General features: G+C 37.5%; 3 protein-coding genes and 2 pseudogenes across 6 annotated transcripts; 2 read left to right on the top strand and 3 right to left on the bottom strand.

Moving 5' to 3' along the window:
* Window positions 1-833: 833 nt before the first annotated feature.
* Window positions 834-3,692, bottom strand: LOC111457099 (annotated as a pseudogene).
* Window positions 3,693-4,334: 642 nt separating this feature from the next.
* On the top strand, window positions 4,335-5,823 carry LOC111456706. The gene is made up of 5 exons (XM_023098674.1): window positions 4,335-4,526; window positions 4,691-4,818; window positions 5,154-5,201; window positions 5,312-5,425; window positions 5,713-5,823. The coding sequence occupies exons 1-5, from the start codon at window positions 4,376-4,378 to the stop codon at window positions 5,821-5,823; spliced, it is 552 nt and encodes a 183-aa protein (XP_022954442.1). The 5' UTR covers window positions 4,335-4,375.
* A 355-nt stretch (window positions 5,824-6,178) lies between these two features.
* On the bottom strand, window positions 6,179-9,037 carry LOC111457152 (annotated as a pseudogene).
* Window positions 9,038-9,675: 638 nt separating this feature from the next.
* Window positions 9,676-13,450, top strand: LOC111457212. Of its 3 annotated transcripts, XR_002712885.1 has the most exons (11): window positions 9,676-9,871; window positions 10,036-10,163; window positions 10,499-10,546; window positions 10,657-10,770; window positions 11,631-11,699; window positions 11,792-11,848; window positions 12,050-12,205; window positions 12,440-12,520; window positions 12,617-12,714; window positions 13,273-13,326; window positions 13,396-13,450. XR_002712885.1 is itself a non-coding variant. In XM_023099397.1 (10 exons), the coding sequence occupies exons 1-9, from the start codon at window positions 9,721-9,723 to the stop codon at window positions 12,683-12,685; spliced, it is 873 nt and encodes a 290-aa protein (XP_022955165.1). In that variant the 5' UTR covers window positions 9,676-9,720; the 3' UTR covers window positions 12,686-12,714; window positions 13,273-13,343. The 3 variants fall into 3 exon arrangements, 2 of the variants coding, with proteins under 2 accessions (XP_022955165.1, XP_022955166.1); XM_023099397.1 differs by lacking the exon at window positions 13,396-13,450 and having other exon boundaries at window positions 13,273-13,343; XM_023099398.1 differs by lacking the exon at window positions 13,396-13,450 and having other exon boundaries at window positions 12,617-12,689; window positions 13,273-13,337.
* LOC111457211 (MACPF domain-containing protein NSL1) lies at window positions 12,975-17,149 on the bottom strand. Of its 2 annotated transcripts, XM_023099396.1 has the most exons (7): window positions 16,588-17,141; window positions 16,210-16,448; window positions 14,996-15,194; window positions 14,665-14,748; window positions 14,396-14,579; window positions 13,979-14,145; window positions 12,975-13,906 (listed from the first exon to the last, which is right to left on the bottom strand). In XM_023099396.1, the coding sequence occupies exons 1-7, from the start codon at window positions 16,855-16,857 to the stop codon at window positions 13,217-13,219; spliced, it is 1,833 nt and encodes a 610-aa protein (XP_022955164.1). In that variant the 5' UTR covers window positions 16,858-17,141; the 3' UTR covers window positions 12,975-13,216. The 2 variants fall into 2 exon arrangements, with proteins under 2 accessions (XP_022955164.1, XP_022955162.1); XM_023099394.1 differs by having other exon boundaries at window positions 12,975-14,145; window positions 16,588-17,149.
* Between the last annotated feature and the right edge of the window lie 94 nt (window positions 17,150-17,243).

The following is a 17,243-nucleotide window of genomic DNA, read 5'->3' as shown; positions in this document are numbered from 1 at the left end:
CCCCCCCCCCCCCCCCCCCCCCCCCCACTAAAAAGAGAGCAGATTAATCATCTTAATAGTTTTATGATCCTGGTACACGTTATAGGTTCAAATCATAATAAGCATAGGCTAAAATATTCAAAATATGGTCCTATTGCTAATAGAGTTGGTGAAAAGGCACATATCTAGCTCAAAAAGCTCACAATTATCCAGTATGGCTTTAACTTCTTTCTCCTTGAGCACTATATCTCATTTGGTATGGATCAGAATGCAGAGGAGTTCATAGATCACACAGAAATTTAATCATGAGACCATTTGTAGATAGTAGTGGTGGTGACATAATGAAAGCTTATTCTATAAAAAACTGAACTATTACTTCTTTTGGAAGATGCTAATCAGAACTCAGAAACACAATTGTAGAACCAAAAAACTCGAGTGGGACGATTTCATGGATGGGATTCATATTCAGAGTTCACAAAACTCATCTATGAAGGGCTAGCAATAGATTTCTATATGAATAGGTTGTCTTTGTTTTGTGCAAAGCCAACTGATTAAAGACCAAATCTAGAGTAGCATCAATCATTCTAATGTTAGCCACTTCTAGAAAGTATAGCACATCAATCATTCTAATGAGCATTTATGTATGCATGCAAAGTCAGCCCATCTACGCTAAAAGAGAATATGAAAGCATAAAAGTTCCATTACATGAACAAAGCCCTTCAAAACCATGAAAAAAGTAAATAGAAATCAAATGATAAGCTCTTGCATTATCTGTCACGTAATGTTTCTACTACTACTACAAAGTTACAAACAACTCAAGACGTGCATGAGAAAGATGTATAGGCAACGAGAATAGTTCAAAACAAGGCTAATAATACGTACCATGCAAGTGGCAATTCGCATGGCTTTACTCCAAAAGCTACCTACAAAAATGTCTGGGTGTAAGGATATAAATGGAGCAAGGCAAATCATCCCAATTGGTATGCCAATGTTCTGTTTCGCTTCCCATAGACACCATGATTATACAGAAACTACCATCAAGAAGACTGATAATGTTGTTGAGATGGCTAATGATATTTTCAAGCAGTAAAAAGCAATCAGCCATGGTACTATCCAGAAATCTAGAAGTTTTATAAAGATCTCTTTTGTTACAGAAGCATTTGAATAAAGAATAAGAAGTATAAACAGTGACATTAATACCACGGTCTGGACACTAAGATACAGCTGAAATGCTCGATGCGAATCGTTGATAGTGCAAAGACCATGAATTACTCTGTTATGAGTCCTGACATGAAGGCTCCATGTTAATCTATTAGGTGTGATCCCTCAAATGACCATCTCATCCAAGAAGTTTGCAGCTTCTTGAAATCTACTAGCTTGCAAAGAATGGCCAGCCTTGCAAAATCCATCCATTAGGGTACTGTAAGTAAATACATTAGGTGCAATACCCTTGCCCATCATATCTTTAAGTACTTGAATTGCACACAAACCATGTATCATTGATGTATAGGTAACAACAGAAGGTGAGCAACCTTTAGTGTCCATCTCTCGCAATAATTCCTTTGCTTTAACAATGTTTCCCAATCAACATAACCCATTGATCAGAGTTCCATATGTATATGAATCAGGTTCACACCCATGATTGGACATGTCACGAAATATGTACATTGCACTATCCATGGTTCCACTGTTCTTGCAAAGGGCTTTGATTAGAACATTAATAGAGGCTTACAGTGTAGGGAATGCCCATTTTTCTCATATACCTATAAAATCTAAAAGCCAATTTTGATTGATTTTCTTCAACAAGAATGGCAAACACGTTTGCAATGGAAATCCTGCATTTTGTGGAAAACTCTAATGGAATCCAATGGCTTATGGATACAACCATAAGCCCGACAAATAGAGAGAAATATAACCTCAATGACATCAAAATTATCTTCCTTCATCCTGTCAAGAAGTGTGTCTGCTAACCTGAACTGGTTGGCAGAAACCATCTTACTAATCACGAACCAAAAAGTATTGAGATCATGCTGAAAACCATTTGTATACTCGGCTGTTGCCGAGTCAAATATGAGAAGCGCCTTGTTTATGTCTCGTTCCACTCTTATTAGCTGTTCAACGTGAGAAGGTGTGACTGTTTTTGCCCATTTAAACATAAGCTTTACTGCCCATTCTTCCTCTCTTCCTTCAAGCATCAGACTTTCTAACTTCCGATTGAACCTGAAGCATATGAAATTTTTTTCAATATTTTTCAATCATATGAAAAAATACAATCATAGAGCAAAAGAACTCTTGGAAAGTTTGAAATTCAATAAAAGATGCCAACAAATACATCAAACCAACGATTCATATCACCACCATCGTGGTTTTTAGAGAAGACAACATGCATTGTTACAACACTGAAGAATCGTAGATAGTTCATTAGCATTTCACAACAGATCAAGTTTCTTGACAATTAATGAAGGAAACATTTGCTACTAAAAGCACTAAAATAAATGGGAAAAATTATAAATAGTTAAACATAATAGGATAAATTTCTTTAGTTCTCATAATAACTGGATGGAAACTCGCACTTTTTGACACTAGATATGAACGTTCTATTGAATTAAAACCACAGGAGTGTCTTTCTACTGCCAATATCTCAGGAGTCAAATTAGCCTGCCAAAGACTAACCGAACATTTCACTGTTGAGTGAGTCTACCTGTCTTGGTTTTCACTTCTAAAGAACATTTTCTAATACAGACATTGATATGTCAGCTTCACTTCTTTACATAATTCAAAGGGTCGGACTTTATCTTGGCATAGCAATGGTCCAAGTGAAGCATTTGAGCCTTCTAGTATTTTCTCACGTAAGCTTCAATAGATTTCGTCCCAATTTCCATCTCCCCATTTTTCTCTAAGCATTAGAAGTCTGCTAGCAATGGGCTTGGGCTGTTACAAATGGTATTAGAGCCACCGGGTGGTGTGCCAAAGAGAACACTAGGCCCTAAGGGGGTGGATTGTGAGATCCTGCATTGGTTGGAGGGAAGAACGAATCATTTCTGTTTGGAAACCTCTCAATAGTAGACACGCTTTAAAACCTTGAGAGAAAACCCCAAAAAAGACAATATTTTCTAGTGGTGGGATTCGGCTGTTACACTTTCAACCACCGCAAATTGGTTCTTTTTCTTGATTTGCTGCACTTGGGAGGATTAATACCTTCAAATACAATCACATGCCTCTACTTTTGTCCTTGGCCCCAACTGATGTATTTTGCCTTAGGGTTGTCTGCTTCTGGCTTTGCTTAGCTATTCTATTGGTCATCAACCACTATTCTACACAGAAAACTTAAGCCAGGTAGATAATTACATATATTCTTAATAGTATTCTGCAAGATTTTGACAACTTAGTTTAAAGTATTGTTCAATCCTCGCACACTTTCCCATTACAGCATAAGCCCCACATAACAATCGGAGTAGGGAATGGTCCAAATCGGCCACACAGAAACTAGAATCAGAACCAATTTTCTTCATCCACAGTACCTAGTGAACAATCTGAAAAAGAATCCTCCCCCAGATTTCATCTACCATTTTGTACATTCCATATACCAATTTTCAATAAAGAATGGGGCGTACCTGTCGACGGAGAGCAGACTAAAAGTAGTCGCAGACAAGGCCGGCACGGATTTGAACCCTTGAACGGCGTTCGGTTCAAGTGAAGTGAGAGATTGATAGGTCCAGTCGCGGGTAGAGGTTGTTGGGAATGTGACTCACTCTCCACCATGGCAAGCTATGATCATTCCCTAAATCCTTTCATCATCCAACACCTCCTCTCGAACAAAAAAGTATGTCTTCTCTTAATCGACTCCTTTATTAGACATTTGAGAATTTACCCATTTATTGGCATGCCCAAATTTAGGGCATGCCTCTAATACTATGTTAGGAATCACGCCTCTCCACCACGGTATGATATTGTACCCTTTGAGCATAAGCTCTCATGGCTTTGCTTTGGCCTCGTACCAATGAATATAGTATTATTTGATTATACACCCATGATCATTCCCTAAATTAGCTATTGTTATCCTCCAACAGAGTTACGTTGAAAGGGCAACAATTTAATAAAATTTAATATTTTATAATTTAAATTTCATAATTTTTAATTAATCAAATATTTTTATAAAAAATAAAATTTTATTAAAAAAAACTTTATTTATCAATAATTTTATTAAGGAAAGATTATTAAAAACATCAAAATTTCAAAATAATATTACATTAAAAATTATAATTTTAATAACATTTATATATAAAAAAATTAAATAATTAATATTGATTATTATTATTATTATTATTTATAGAGGAAATGATTTGCAGGGTGGCTCGACGTTGCCGAAGAGTTTTTGTGTGAAAGCTCTGCATAAATGGCGGCTCATCCCATTAAGATCTTGTATCTCTTTCCCGCCTTATTCTTACCTCTCTTCGCCGTCTGCGAAGTCGCTTCGTTCGCTCGTTCAAGTAACGATGTGTTGATCGATGATTTGCTGGAAATCAAGCTCAGGATCTCTCGCTTAGGTGCATGTTGTTTACTGTTTTCATTTCACATGACATTGAGAGGTTTTTAATTCTTCATATGATTTAGCTAATTCTAGTGTCTGTCAATCTAGACTTCAGGCGTACATTTATTACGTAAGTTTTCTGTGGTGTCGCTATCTTGTACTTGATAAAATCGAATGCAGAATCCGTTCTGGAGGGAAGCAGGCAAAATTTAACCGAGAAAGGCAATGAAATTGTGGCGCAGGAAAGGTTAATTGAGGCTATGTCTCATAAGATTCAATACTTGGAGTCGGCTCTATTTGATATGAAGGTTTGATTCGTGTATTATTATCAAGAACATGTTGCTTCATCTTTGTGTGCATTTTCAGAGATTCATTCCGTCTCTTGTTTTTTGATACTTTTCGTACATCAGAATATGTTTGATGTGTTCAATTACAGACTTTGGAGTGGGCTATTAGCCATTCACACGTCCGAATTTACTAAATGATTGCAAAATATGTCTGATTATAGGTTAAGTTTTCTATTTCAACAATTGCTTGTCAATAGGGAGAAAATTTACAGTCAGACATCACCTGAATGCGTTAATTCTTTGAGGAAATGTCGAAATTTAGTATTGAGACTGATATTAGTTTAGTTGATTTGCAGAGGAAAACATTAAGTCATGATGAAAGGATTGCTGCTCTAGAGGATGAGGTGTTTGTCTACTTTTTCCTATTTAATTTTTTATGTGAAAAGTTGCATCGGTAGATTTTCTGGTCCAGGAAACAGTCGATTGATCCGTATAGTTGGCTTGGGCATGTTAGGTACGACTTCTCTGGGCTGTATTAAGAAAGAACAACTTTGATATTCATCTTTTGAAAGTCAAGGCACATGAAGCTGAGGAAAAACTTGAAGAGGTTACCTCACAAGTTGAGAAGGTATAAATTTAGACTAGGGGGTTTTTTAATCTTCATAGCAGACATCGTTTGATTGTTTCACTCAACATGCTCACGTATTTGTCATGGAAAATTGTGTAAAACTAAGACNCAGTATGGCTTTAACTTCTTTCTCCTTGAGCACTATATCTCATTTGGTATGGATCAGAATGCAGAGGAGTTCATAGATCACACAGAAATTTAATCATGAGACCATTTGTAGATAGTAGTGGTGGTGACATAATGAAAGCTTATTCTATAAAAAACTGAACTATTACTTCTTTTGGAAGATGCTAATCAGAACTCAGAAACACAATTGTAGAACCAAAAAACTCGAGTGGGACGATTTCATGGATGGGATTCATATTCAGAGTTCACAAAACTCATCTATGAAGGGCTAGCAATAGATTTCTATATGAATAGGTTGTCTTTGTTTTGTGCAAAGCCAACTGATTAAAGACCAAATCTAGAGTAGCATCAATCATTCTAATGTTAGCCACTTCTAGAAAGTATAGCACATCAATCATTCTAATGAGCATTTATGTATGCATGCAAAGTCAGCCCATCTACGCTAAAAGAGAATATGAAAGCATAAAAGTTCCATTACATGAACAAAGCCCTTCAAAACCATGAAAAAAGTAAATAGAAATCAAATGATAAGCTCTTGCATTATCTGTCACGTAATGTTTCTACTACTACTACAAAGTTACAAACAACTCAAGACGTGCATGAGAAAGATGTATAGGCAACGAGAATAGTTCAAAACAAGGCTAATAATACGTACCATGCAAGTGGCAATTCGCATGGCTTTACTCCAAAAGCTACCTACAAAAATGTCTGGGTGTAAGGATATAAATGGAGCAAGGCAAATCATCCCAATTGGTATGCCAATGTTCTGTTTCGCTTCCCATAGACACCATGATTATACAGAAACTACCATCAAGAAGACTGATAATGTTGTTGAGATGGCTAATGATATTTTCAAGCAGTAAAAAGCAATCAGCCATGGTACTATCCAGAAATCTAGAAGTTTTATAAAGATCTCTTTTGTTACAGAAGCATTTGAATAAAGAATAAGAAGTATAAACAGTGACATTAATACCACGGTCTGGACACTAAGATACAGCTGAAATGCTCGATGCGAATCGTTGATAGTGCAAAGACCATGAATTACTCTGTTATGAGTCCTGACATGAAGGCTCCATGTTAATCTATTAGGTGTGATCCCTCAAATGACCATCTCATCCAAGAAGTTTGCAGCTTCTTGAAATCTACTAGCTTGCAAAGAATGGCCAGCCTTGCAAAATCCATCCATTAGGGTACTGTAAGTAAATACATTAGGTGCAATACCCTTGCCCATCATATCTTTAAGTACTTGAATTGCACACAAACCATGTATCATTGATGTATAGGTAACAACAGAAGGTGAGCAACCTTTAGTGTCCATCTCTCGCAATAATTCCTTTGCTTTAACAATGTTTCCCAATCAACATAACCCATTGATCAGAGTTCCATATGTATATGAATCAGGTTCACACCCATGATTGGACATGTCACGAAATATGTACATTGCACTATCCATGGTTCCACTGTTCTTGCAAAGGGCTTTGATTAGAACATTAATAGAGGCTTACAGTGTAGGGAATGCCCATTTTTCTCATATACCTATAAAATCTAAAAGCCAATTTTGATTGATTTTCTTCAACAAGAATGGCAAACACGTTTGCAATGGAAATCCTGCATTTTGTGGAAAACTCTAATGGAATCCAATGGCTTATGGATACAACCATAAGCCCGACAAATAGAGAGAAATATAACCTCAATGACATCAAAATTATCTTCCTTCATCCTGTCAAGAAGTGTGTCTGCTAACCTGAACTGGTTGGCAGAAACCATCTTACTAATCACGAACCAAAAAGTATTGAGATCATGCTGAAAACCATTTGTATACTCGGCTGTTGCCGAGTCAAATATGAGAAGCGCCTTGTTTATGTCTCGTTCCACTCTTATTAGCTGTTCAACGTGAGAAGGTGTGACTGTTTTTGCCCATTTAAACATAAGCTTTACTGCCCATTCTTCCTCTCTTCCTTCAAGCATCAGACTTTCTAACTTCCGATTGAACCTGAAGCATATGAAATTTTTTTCAATATTTTTCAATCATATGAAAAAATACAATCATAGAGCAAAAGAACTCTTGGAAAGTTTGAAATTCAATAAAAGATGCCAACAAATACATCAAACCAACGATTCATATCACCACCATCGTGGTTTTTAGAGAAGACAACATGCATTGTTACAACACTGAAGAATCGTAGATAGTTCATTAGCATTTCACAACAGATCAAGTTTCTTGACAATTAATGAAGGAAACATTTGCTACTAAAAGCACTAAAATAAATGGGAAAAATTATAAATAGTTAAACATAATAGGATAAATTTCTTTAGTTCTCATAATAACTGGATGGAAACTCGCACTTTTTGACACTAGATATGAACGTTCTATTGAATTAAAACCACAGGAGTGTCTTTCTACTGCCAATATCTCAGGAGTCAAATTAGCCTGCCAAAGACTAACCGAACATTTCACTGTTGAGTGAGTCTACCTGTCTTGGTTTTCACTTCTAAAGAACATTTTCTAATACAGACATTGATATGTCAGCTTCACTTCTTTACATAATTCAAAGGGTCGGACTTTATCTTGGCATAGCAATGGTCCAAGTGAAGCATTTGAGCCTTCTAGTATTTTCTCACGTAAGCTTCAATAGATTTCGTCCCAATTTCCATCTCCCCATTTTTCTCTAAGCATTAGAAGTCTGCTAGCAATGGGCTTGGGCTGTTACAAATGGTATTAGAGCCACCGGGTGGTGTGCCAAAGAGAACACTAGGCCCTAAGGGGGTGGATTGTGAGATCCTGCATTGGTTGGAGGGAAGAACGAATCATTTCTGTTTGGAAACCTCTCAATAGTAGACACGCTTTAAAACCTTGAGAGAAAACCCCAAAAAAGACAATATTTTCTAGTGGTGGGATTCGGCTGTTACACTTTCAACCACCGCAAATTGGTTCTTTTTCTTGATTTGCTGCACTTGGGAGGATTAATACCTTCAAATACAATCACATGCCTCTACTTTTGTCCTTGGCCCCAACTGATGTATTTTGCCTTAGGGTTGTCTGCTTCTGGCTTTGCTTAGCTATTCTATTGGTCATCAACCACTATTCTACACAGAAAACTTAAGCCAGGTAGATAATTACATATATTCTTAATAGTATTCTGCAAGATTTTGACAACTTAGTTTAAAGTATTGTTCAATCCTCGCACACTTTCCCATTACAGCATAAGCCCCACATAACAATCGGAGTAGGGAATGGTCCAAATCGGCCACACAGAAACTAGAATCAGAACCAATTTTCTTCATCCACAGTACCTAGTGAACAATCTGAAAAAGAATCCTCCCCCAGATTTCATCTACCATTTTGTACATTCCATATACCAATTTTCAATAAAGAATGGGGCGTACCTGTCGACGGAGAGCAGACTAAAAGTAGTCGCAGACAAGGCCGGCACGGATTTGAACCCTTGAACGGCGTTCGGTTCAAGTGAAGTGAGAGATTGATAGGTCCAGTCGCGGGTAGAGGTTGTTGGGAATGTGACTCACTCTCCACCATGGCAAGCTATGATCATTCCCTAAATCCTTTCATCATCCAACACCTCCTCTCGAACAAAAAAGTATGTCTTCTCTTAATCGACTCCTTTATTAGACATTTGAGAATTTACCCATTTATTGGCATGCCCAAATTTAGGGCATGCCTCTAATACTATGTTAGGAATCACGCCTCTCCACCACGGTATGATATTGTACCCTTTGAGCATAAGCTCTCATGGCTTTGCTTTGGCCTCGTACCAATGAATATAGTATTATTTGATTATACACCCATGATCATTCCCTAAATTAGCTATTGTTATCCTCCAACAGAGTTACGTTGAAAGGGCAACAATTTAATAAAATTTAATATTTTATAATTTAAATTTCATAATTTTTAATTAATCAAATATTTTTATAAAAAATAAAATTTTATTAAAAAAAACTTTATTTATCAATAATTTTATTAAGGAAAGATTATTAAAAACATCAAAATTTCAAAATAATATTACATTAAAAATTATAATTTTAATAACATTTATATATAAAAAAATTAAATAATTAATATTGATTATTATTATTATTATTATTTATAGAGGAAATGATTTGCAGGGTGGCTCGACGTTGCCGAAGAGTTTTTGTGTGAAAGCTCTGCATAAATGGCGGCTCATCCCATTAAGATCTTGTATCTCTTTCCCGCCTTATTCTTACCTCTCTTCGCCGTCTGCGAAGTCGCTTCGTTCGCTCGTTCAAGTAACGATGTGTTGATCGATGATTTGCTGGAAATCAAGCTCAGGATCTCTCGCTTAGGTGCATGTTGTTTACTGTTTTCATTTCACATGACATTGAGAGGTTTTTAATTCTTCATATGATTTAGCTAATTCTAGTGTCTGTCAATCTAGACTTCAGGCGTACATTTATTACGTAAGTTTTCTGTGGTGTCGCTATCTTGTACTTGATAAAATCGAATGCAGAATCCGTTCTGGAGGGAAGCAGGCAAAATTTAACCGAGAAAGGCAATGAAATTGTGGCGCAGGAAAGGTTAATTGAGGCTATGTCTCATAAGATTCAATACTTGGAGTCGGCTCTATTTGATATGAAGGTTTGATTCGTGTATTATTATCAAGAACATGTTGCTTCATCTTTGTGTGCATTTTCAGAGATTCATTCCGTCTCTTGTTTTTTGATACTTTTCGTACATCAGAATATGTTTGATGTGTTCAATTACAGACTTTGGAGTGGGCTATTAGCCATTCACACGTCCGAATTTACTAAATGATTGCAAAATATGTCTGATTATAGGTTAAGTTTTCTATTTCAACAATTGCTTGTCAATAGGGAGAAAATTTACAGTCAGACATCACCTGAATGCGTTAATTCTTTGAGGAAATGTCGAAATTTAGTATTGAGACTGATATTAGTTTAGTTGATTTGCAGAGGAAAACATTAAGTCATGATGAAAGGATTGCTGCTCTAGAGGATGAGGTGTTTGTCTACTTTTTCCTATTTAATTTTTTATGTGAAAAGTTGCATCGGTAGATTTTCTGGTCCAGGAAACAGTCGATTGATCCGTATAGTTGGCTTGGGCATGTTAGGTACGACTTCTCTGGGCTGTATTAAGAAAGAACAACTTTGATATTCATCTTTTGAAAGTCAAGGCACATGAAGCTGAGGAAAAACTTGAAGAGGTTACCTCACAAGTTGAGAAGGTATAAATTTAGACTAGGGGGTTTTTTAATCTTCATAGCAGACATCGTTTGATTGTTTCACTCAACATGCTCACGTATTTGTCATGGAAAATTGTGTAAAACTAAGACGAAAATTTTATTATTATTTTCCATGTTTATGTGACACAATATAAATATATATATATATATATGGCCTATACACTGTGGTATCTGGTAGTTCCCCTTGTCATGCAATGATAATTATAGATTTAGCCAGACACTTTCGTTTGGCTAGCGTGTCCTCATCTGATACGAGGTTGGCACTTGGACACTCCAACACTTTTTGGATACATCTTAGACACTTATTAGCACAATAGATGTATTAGACACCAGTTGTTCAAAGTCAATATAGGTCAACATTTAGTAGACAAGTATCAAACTCTTGCTAAGTATACTATATAGGCATATAATAATAAATTTTGAGAGTGAAATACATCAAACTCATATTTTTCAGTATATAAATTTGTGGACTTTGAATTTCCTTCTTGTATAGAAATGATATGTGTCCTTGCTATATCGTGTCCTAAATTTTAAATTATAATGTGTCAAGTTGTATGCATGCTTCTTAAATTGTAGACAATAAGAAATGAGAAATCCTTCTACATCCTATCATTTTTGAAGTTTTTCATGTTTTCCTCCCATTTATTGTTCACGATTTACCTAACTGAAGAAATGCGGGGGAAGCACTTGTTCATGTTCTGGACTCTGATTGAGAATGAGTTCATTTCTCTTTATAACTAACATATCTTCTCCTCAACCAACTTATATCCATGGACAAAATGTCTCTTTATGCAAGCATTCCTTTGTTAGTGTGCTTACTTTGTGACCATTTTATTTTCCAGATGTCTAGCATAGTATCTGAACAGTGGATTCATATTCGGCATCTAGAGCAGGCCCTTGAAATAACAAAAGTATGTGTTACGGGAGTGGGATCAATGATTGAAAATTTTATTGTTGAGCTGTTGTGCTGATGTATAAACTAACTTTATTGGCGTGTGACTAGATAAATGCTTTGAAGGTCCGCCAGCAAGTTGCCCTAACCAGATGCACCTTTTTAAAGGTAATTTTTTGACAAGCCTGGTCGAACATTGTCTTGTCATTCACTCTGGCTCACCCGTGCATTATTTGCTGGCTGCACCTTCATAGAGTGCTGCACTATAAGTTATAGCCAATGTTAGAATCAAATAACGTTAACCATTTCAGATTTTTTTTCAAATATTTTCACTTGTAAGCTTTATCAAATGTTTAATTTTGTTTATAGTTGGTCAACACACGTTTTATCAATCAACTTCAGAAGGCCCTACAGACATTGAACTATCATCTGTTCAGCAAAGTGCCTACCTTGAGTTCCATGGTTACAGGAGCCATCCAATACTTCCAAGGAGTCTATGAAGAAGCCAAAAAGTATCACCATGAGGTATGTGTTCGTGAACGGAAAGATTAAAGTCAATCTAATAACTTCTGCAAAGACATGGGAACGAAACCAATGGCCCACCGTATAATTCTTTTAGAACTTTCTACCTCCATCCCTTGATCTTTGACATTTGTATATCATACGGGAATATAATTGTTTCAGCTGAATATGCAATGCCAATCTCATCTATATCCCTTCGTCATAATGACTATAAAGTTTGAATATTGATATCTGCAGTTACAAAGACTGATCAAACAAGAAATGGAAAGAAGGGACTATGCAGCATATCTTGTAAACAGGGAAGTTATTTTCTTTCTGGTAAGCTGCAAAAATCTCGATGCTTCATCTTGAATCTCTTGCCTGTTTTTCTGCGTACTTGCATAATCTAATCATGTTTTTTTTATGGATTTTTAGGCGTCTGCTATAGTTACCTTCCCAATTTTTGGTGCTTGGATGTTCCTCTCTTCATGGTTTTCCAGGTGAAAGAGTAATCAGTGAGAAAAGAGGGCTAGGTTATACTCGAGTACCTTTTTTTCATGACTATCCTGATAGTTTTGCTTAGCTGGAGATCAATTTTCCAATATTAGATGTGAATTCCTTCATGAACAAGTCTATATATAGTTGCAACTTTTAGCATTCAAATGAAATATTCATACTTTGTGTTAAAAGTCAAGTTTTTTGTTGCATAACACTTCATATAAATATACATGAAAAAGAAAATGCTGGATTACTGAACTGATGAGTATAAATTCCACAAAATGCATACGATTTTCAATGGGGGTAAATGTAACTTTTTTTTTGGTTGACTATATAGTTGTGGCACCAGAAATTCTCACTCCCAAAAAATTGTTCCAAAACATGCTTAATACAGCAGAGATTTACATTCTAAAAATACTGTTTGGTTCACTATGAAATAAGAATGGTGTTTTGTGGCTGACTATATAGGAATAATATACAAAACACATTTACAGCAGAAAAATAGTTGTATCTACTCACTGCCTAGTTTTCTCTTTATCAGATCATAGAATCCTCCGACAATATGGTTAACAACGAGTATTTCACTTTGATAGAGATCCGGGCACCTTCAACACAAAGCTTGGCTCCAGTGACCACCCAGTATCCAGGTGAGTTCTCAGGGCCACGCACCATTTCTTTCGTATCGATGACGTTCAACATTTTCATTGCTCTCACAGTCAAAGGTGGACCATCGGGATAAACAGCCGAGTTCAATTCAATTTTTGGTTGCGCTTCTGGCTGCTGCAGCCCTGTACTAAACCTTGTGCTGATAAAGGTGGATATGAGTCCAGATTTTCGGGATGACGTTGAAGGTCCTTCCCATTCTGATCGACGAATCTTTGCTGATGCCACCGTCGAAAACCCAAGCCTCAGGAACAATACCTTTCTCATTCCAATAACCTTAACTTCAAACCAAGCCTTTGTGACGATAGAAGCAGTATCGTCATCAATTAGTGAACCATTGTACTGCACTGGAGCAGTGCAGACATGTGAAAATATGCTCCATTTAACTGGTTGGAAGTAGCCCTTCTCCTCTGGCTCGTCAATGGGTCCATAACTCAGATCATCTGAGAGTTGGATAGTCTTGGGAAGAGTTGATAGATGCTGAAGATGAATTGCAAGATGGTCACTTTTCTTTCCTTCCAGAAACAACCGAACTCCCGTTACTGGACGACTGTTCGAATCAACCTGCAGTTGCAAAATCATGTTCAATCTCAGCATCGTCATTTTGACAAACCCGTCTTCAAGTCGGAAGATTACCTTAGTAGTATTTACATACAGCTTGGGGCCCATCAAAGTGAACTTCAGAGATGGAGAGGCTTGTTTCCTAAGCCGAGTAGCGAGAGGAAGATCGGCGTACACCGGTGCCCATTGTCGAGGCAGCTGAAATTCCAGAAACTGCTGAAGCTCCTCAATTGGAGGTTTATCTGCACAAATTTTCAATGATCAAAATCCATCACTAATGGTAAATTCAATGTGAATTAGAACTTGCAGGCTTGAATCTGGTGTCAATATTTTAATGGCTTCTCAAGTACTAAGGCAATGCTGATCTCCATATTTCAGTTTCTTAGTACAGGTACAGGCAAAGTTTATAGGACAAAAATTACCCAAGACCATTGAAAAATAGGCCATTGGCCATAGATAGACAAAAGTTAACAGCAAGACTGGGATACTTGCATCTTAGGTACAGGTTTACTGCATGGCTTAGAAATCCATTGCCTCGGACGCCATTCAGGAGCGATGTTATGGGCACGAAGGACATCGAAATAACATTAGGCGATTGAGATACGGTCGAGAGCCATTGATTATGACTTTGACCAACATCAACGCCTCCCCTCCTAACATAAATTGTCGTCAACTCCTGCATCCATTCAATTAAATAAGTCAGTTCTCTATTAGGTAGCATTCTACTCGAACGATGAATAACTAGATCTCGAGACACTTACATCACCCTTCGAGTGAGTGATAATTGGCGGTTTGATAGAGGCAGCAAATGCATGACGAAGCTGCCATGGCATAGAATACTCGTCCTGAAAATTGAAACGGAAGATCCTAATTATCGATATAATCAGGTATGACAAGTGATTTTGGCCGTTTTAAAATTACTTCCAAACATGTTCAAAGACAATTGGTATATCTCGTAACAAGCCGGAGATTTGCATCACTAACCTCAAACCTTGCCAATACGAACAAAATATAACATGTTTCAAGGAAAGAACACGAATCGCCATTCAATCTACGGAATGGCGATAGCGATTAATGTTCTTGAGTATGTACCTTAATTTTTGCAGCAGTAGAATTTGACATGAAGCCTCCATTTACATCTTCAGAAAATCTTTCATCTGCTAATTGCTTCAACTTCTTCTGCACTTCAGCTTGTTCTATGTTGGATTCTCGTAATTGCCTCATAAAAATGACATCTTTTCCTCCCATTTTTACACCCACAACCACATGAGTACCATAGTTCTCAATGAACCTAAAATCAAGTTAGTATCAGTTGGCAGAAACAAAATCAGATGTAACGTGTCAAATGCGCGCTAACGTTTGTCTAATGACGTTGGAAATACAAACTAAGTCTCACACGGGGTAAACAAGGGGAAGATCAAGGGTATATAAGCGTGATCAACCTTCCCCGTTGCTATGAAATCTTTTTTGGGGAACCAAAAGCAAAAGCACAAAGGCTTATGTAAGAGCTCAAGTACACTGCTAGCAGATAGCCCTCCGCTTTAGCTCATTATGTATCGTTGTCAGCCTCACGATTTTTAAAACACGTTGGCTAGGGAGAGGTTTCCACACCCTTATCAAGAATGTTTTGTTCCCCTCTTCAACTGACGTGGGATCTCACGATCCACCCCCTTGGGGGTCCAACATCCTTGCTGGCACACCACCCGGTGTCTGTCTTTGATACCATTTCTAATGGTTCAAGTCCACCGCTAGCAGATATTGTCCATCGTCAGCCTCACGGTTTTTAAAACGCGTTTGCTAGAGAGAGGTTTCCACACCCTTATAAGAAATATTTTGTTCCCCTCTCCAACTGATGTGGGATCTCACAATCCAACCCCCTAGTGTTTGGCTCTGATACCATTAGTGACGGTCCAAGCCCACCGCTAACCGATATTGTCCGCTTAAACTCGTTACGTATCGTCGTCAACCTCACGACTTTAAAACACTTCTACTAGGGAAAGGTTTTCACATCATTATAAGAAATGTTTCATTCCCCTCTCCAACCGATGTAAGATCTCACACCTTATGCCTACCTAACTGGATCATATCATTACTCAAATATGTCAAAGTTGATTCTCCCTAAGAAGAATATTTTTCAAATGGTGTCCCAAACGTGATCATTTTGTCCTTAAACCATTATGAGGTATCAACAATTATCACTCTATCAACGACAAAAGATTACCACAAAGAACTTCAGAAAAAATCAGTGCAGATATTCCACTTCAGACAGACAAACAACGAAAAAAAAAGCCAAAAAAGGAACATACTTAGCAAGCGCAGCAGGGTCCCATGAAGAAGGCACCTCCCGTTTGACTTGCTCAGAGAGAGTTATATGAGATCTTTCCAATTCAATGTTATACAGAGTAATGAAACAGCCATCAAATCCAAGACTTTTGGAGGAACCTGCATCGTTCTGCCAGCAACCCTTTAATCCAAACATACTGTTGAAAAACGCCGACGGAATTTTCCCCGACAAAGACAATTGCTGATTAAACAGCTCCGACATCTGTTTTCCACCCAAAAAAACATAAACCCAGTTCGATTATCAAGCCAAGATAGCAAATTTAAATGAAATTAAACTGACCCAGATGAAAAAAATCGAGAATTCCGAGCTAAAAACGCTAAAAATCGGTTTTGAACTTGACCTGATTGAAGGAGACGACATCCGACCGGAATCTAGTACGCTCGCCTTTATCGCACTTGATCGAATTCGAGACATTAGGGACGACAACACCGGCAGGGAGTACGAGGTCTTTGGTTCGTGTCAAATCGATGTCGATCAATTTCGACCCGGATGGACCCGGTTTGCAAGACGATAATCGCAAGTCGTTACAGAGATCGAACCCAAATCCGATGACGGAAACCGCTTTCTCCGCCGCCGACTGAGGATCGAACCGGTTGACGTTGAAAGACATTGCTCCGATGAAGAAGAAGGCGATTCAAAAGGGTCGGATGGAGAAAAAAAACTGAAAATGTTTGGTGGGTTTTGGGGGTTGATGATTTCAAAGGCTTTTGCAGAGTTTAGAATTCCAAGTTTTGACCGAAAAATAGAAAAGAAAAGGAAGAGAAGCGGTGGGAGAGGCACTAATGAATTGTTTAATTGGAAGAAGAAGAAGAAGAAGTCTGAGTTATAACCAAACATTGACTTCCGACAGTAATTATTGGGACAGAGGAAGAAACAGAGTGGGTGGCTGAACATGGCGGCGGTTGCTGTCAATACGCGTACGGCCTCCACCATGTTTTCGAAGGACTTTGACTGTTCGGCTTCTCTGTAAATTTCTTCACCATTTACAAGTCAAAA

The sequence above is a fragment of the Cucurbita moschata genome, unplaced genomic scaffold (genome assembly GCF_002738365.1).
Source record: "Cucurbita moschata cultivar Rifu unplaced genomic scaffold, Cmos_1.0 Cmo_Scf00019, whole genome shotgun sequence".
Classification (NCBI taxonomy): domain Eukaryota; kingdom Viridiplantae; phylum Streptophyta; class Magnoliopsida; order Cucurbitales; family Cucurbitaceae; genus Cucurbita; species Cucurbita moschata.
This window is presented reverse-complemented; position numbering and strand designations above follow the sequence as displayed.